General features: G+C 38.7%; 1 protein-coding gene across 1 annotated transcript in view; it reads right to left on the bottom strand.

The window, feature by feature from the left end:
• Positions 1 to 4,113, bottom strand: part of OOSP1 (oocyte secreted protein 1) — a 57,298-nt gene that overhangs the window by 1,634 nt on the left and 51,551 nt on the right. The window contains 3 exon segments of the mRNA XM_055091380.1: positions 700 to 806; positions 2,509 to 2,645; positions 2,648 to 2,689. Of these exon segments, the coding sequence (XP_054947355.1) occupies positions 700 to 806; positions 2,509 to 2,645; positions 2,648 to 2,689 (286 nt within the window).

The following is a 4,113-nucleotide window of genomic DNA, read 5'->3' as shown; positions in this document are numbered from 1 at the left end:
GTCCTGCCCCTAGGTTCTTCAGAATTTTTTTTTTTTTTTTTAGATTCCATATATATGTGTTAGCATACGGTATTTGTTTTTCTCTTTCTCACTTACTTCACTCTGTATGACAGATTCTAGGTCCATCCACCTCACTACAAATAACTCAATTTCGTGTCTTTTTCTGACTAATATTCCATTGTATATATATACCACATCTTCTTTACCCATTCATCTGTCACTGGACACTTAGGTTGCAAGAAATTAATCTTAACCCATGGATCCTGTTCTAGTATGTTCCATCTCTCTCCCCACATCTTCAGCCTAGCATGCTGATCTTGAATCCTTAGTGAGTTCATGTATTATCCTTTAGATCTGGTTTCTTGTTTATTTCTTTCAGGAATCTTGAATGTGGGTTCAAACTTCAAAATAACTAGATTTGGTCAAGATCTGGTTGAGATCTATCAGGTTTTCAGTAACTCTGCCACTTGTATCAAAAAAGTCATCATCATCATTCCATTTTTCAGTATTCTTGGTATTATTATATCCTAGAACACAATTGCAATAACTTTTGAAATATACAGGGCCAGGGATCAACAGATTGGTGTTCCCATTAGGGTTTTGTGTCTGCCTTCCCCTAGTTATGCCTTTTAACCTTTCAGGGTTGGTTTCTTATCTGGAAGACCAAGATGGAGCCAGAGACTAGGAAGTCTGGCATACCATGCTCATTTTGTAACAACACATGACAGTAGCATTTCAGCTGTGTCTTCAGAGTTACTTGAGATATACTTGATTATAGTTTTAAGCAGAAGAGTCTCCTGCAAAGTCTAAAGGGACAAAGAAAGATTTTAAGCAGATGTTTGTCTTAAGAGTCTCAGGAAACTTAAAGTTATTTGAATAGGAAGTTATGGATCCTTCAAGCTCTCTAAAAGTGACCACACTCAACATCTGTTCATGGGAAACCAGGCCGCTTTCTAAATGGACACAAGCATTAAAATCTGGCACAATGCTTGTACATAAAAGTCAATCAGTACTTGTTAATTGAAAGAAAAAGGATCTTTGTGGTTCATATTCAAAAAAGTGTTTGTTTATACCTCTTTTTGAGAAACACTGCTGTAACTGGAATACTGCGTAGTGGTAGAGAGCATGAGCTCTGAGCCCATATGAATACACTTTGGAACTTGGGAGCTGCTTCTACTCACCATAAATCCCTGGGGATCTTGTTTAAACAATTAAGTCAATATACAGAAATTAGTTGTGTTTCTATACACTAACAACAAAATACATGTATGTGAAAAAAAAATAAAGAAAAAAATCCCATTTACAATAGCATCAAAAAAATAAAATTCTTAGGGATAAATTTAACTAAGAAAGTAAAAGATCTATACACTGAAAATCACAAGGCTTTGTTGAAAGAAACTGAAGACAAACAATGGAAAGGTATCCCATGTTCATGGATCAGAGGAATTAATATTGTTTAAATATCCATACTACCCAAAGCCATCCATAGATTCAATACAATCCCTATCAAAATCCCAATGATATTTTTCATAGAAAAAAAAAAACTGTCCTAAAATTCTATTGAACACAAAAACCTTGAATGGTCAAAGCAATCCAGAGAACAATAAAGCTGGAGGCATCACAAGCTACACTACATCTGGTTCAGGATGGCAAAGTAAGAAGATCCCAAACTTAGTCCCTCCCACAGACACACTGAATCTATAGCTGTATCAATGGAACTATTTCCTCTGGGGGAAAACTATACTCCAAAGCTATATTAATCAAAACATTATGGTACAAATGGCATAAAAATAGACACTTCTTAATAAACACCCTGCATGCTCAAATCCACCTCAAATTGTGCTTTCTGTGGAACCCAACCTTTGACATTCAGCTAGACCTGAAAAATTCTATTACTTAATATTCCATTTGGGATAGTGATAAAAATAATAAGTAATTTTACAGCAAACTTTTGTTGGCTGCTAAAATTTTTTTAATTAAGCCAAATTCCAATTATATTTTTTTCAGTGGTTTGCATAGTTGATCTTTCACTGTGCCCAATAAGGCACATCAAAACCTCCGGTGAATGGGGTTGAGTGGGGCTCTAGAGTGTTAAACACTTTTACTTTGAAAAGCCTTCTGATGCTTGGCTAGTGTTACTTCCTTCTTCTGATTGCACTTGGCCAAACTTTATAAACTGTAACGTATCACTAGGTTGGGAAACGACATGATAAATTTGTGATGTGTGGAAAATGCTTTTCTCCTCTCCAACTTGTCATCTCTCTGACTGTTCTGTCACTAATTGAGTTTTATATCTACAAGGTGCACATTAGAGTTTGCAATTATTCCCCAACAAGAAAAAAAAAGTACTTAGCACCTCCTTCATTAATTCCCTATGTCCTGAATGTGAATATTAGAGAAATCAGTCCAGACATATTGCAAATAGAAACTTAGTGACTTCTGGTTTGGGGGCCTGTTTAAGGAACCATACAGCACTCAGATTTTAGGTAAAATAGCCATTCCTCTTACTTTGGTTATGATGCCACAGTTATGAGAATAGTAGAAAAACTCATAATGAGCATCCAGTGAAGTGCAGGTTACAAGGCAGTCATCTCCTAAAAATGCTTCATTGGGGTTCATATACAAATTGTGAAATAGTGTGGGTTAATCTTGGCATAGAACCAAAAGTAGCTGTGTCATACTCGCACAGCTAAGTAGAAAAGAGAAACTTTCTGTTAGTATTGCTATTACATACATCAGCTCAGAATATTTTAGCATAGCCAGTCAATACAAATGAAGAGATCATCTTTCTACTAAATAAAATATGTCTTAGAGATGAGCAAGTCTGCAGAAGATGTTCTCTGTATTTTGCTTCATCCTCTGAAAATACCCATACAAACATACATCCTTCAAAGAGCTTCTTTAGTGAATCCATATATGAAAAATCAATACAAAATAAAATCTTATGATCCAACTCTCCAAAATCACCATTTATAGGTCTGGCATCATAAGACTGTATCTATCTTAGAGCATTTTTGTTAAGAAGTGTAGAGCATCTTTGGTCTCCCATGTTCAACTGAAGTTCCTCTAATCAAGCCCTTGTTTCCATGTTTGTACCCACAACTTCATGATGTGTAAAAGGAGGAACTAATGGTTGATGAAACAATAAAGACTTGTCCAGAAAACTAAAACCTAGCACCCAGGCTTTTATAGAAATTGAGTGTCTGTAATGCTTTATCTTTTCCCTTCTAAATAATAAATGGACAGTAATTTTTGTGTCTGAGAAAGAGAATCATCGTCTAATATAATTTTCTATTTGGGCTAGGTTCCAGGAGAAGAAAATCAGACTAATCTAAAAATTACTGGATTGGGTAGGACATGAGATATAAAGAATCAAGTTGGACACTAACACCGCCGTTTCCTGCAGCCGCTTGGTTCTCCTGTGTGTTTGGACTGGTCCCCATGTCCTACTGTGGGGCCTCTGCAGCCTTTGGACTGTGAAGACTGCTGAGAGACACTGGCAATCCAGTCATATAAGTGTAATAAAGAAATATTGGTCCTCATGGAATAAGAGCAAGATTTACCAGAGCAACCAGTGATTGAGTGACTACATGAAGAGATCAGTGCCACTGAAAAAAAAAAAAGAAAAAAAAAGTTTGGACTTCCCTGGTGGCACAGTGGTTAAGAATCCGCCTGCCAATGCAGGGGACACGGGTTCGAGCCCTGGTCCGGAAAGATCCCACATGCCGCGGAGCAACTAAGCCTGTGTGCCACAACTACTGAGCCTGTGTGCTACAACTCCTGAAGCCTGGGAGCCTAGAGCCTGTGCTCCGCTACAAGAGAAGCCACCAAAATGAGAAGCACGCGCATCGCAACGAAGAGTAGCCCCCGCTCGCCGCAACTAGAGAAAGCCCGTGCGCAACAACTAAGATACAACGCAGCCAAATAAATAAATAAGTTTATTTTTTTAAAAAAAGAGTCAGGGCTTCCCTGGTGGCGCAGTGGTTGCGCGTCCGCCTGCCGATGCAGGGGAACCGGGTTCGCGCCCCGGTCTGGGAGGATCCCACATGCCGCGGAGCGGCTGGGCCCGTGAGCCATGGCCGCTGAGCCTGCGCGTCCGGAGCCCGGGCTCCG

This window comes from Physeter macrocephalus, chromosome 16 (genome assembly GCF_002837175.3).
Source record: "Physeter macrocephalus isolate SW-GA chromosome 16, ASM283717v5, whole genome shotgun sequence".
Classification (NCBI taxonomy): Eukaryota; Metazoa; Chordata; class Mammalia; order Artiodactyla; family Physeteridae; genus Physeter; species Physeter macrocephalus.
This window is presented reverse-complemented; position numbering and strand designations above follow the sequence as displayed.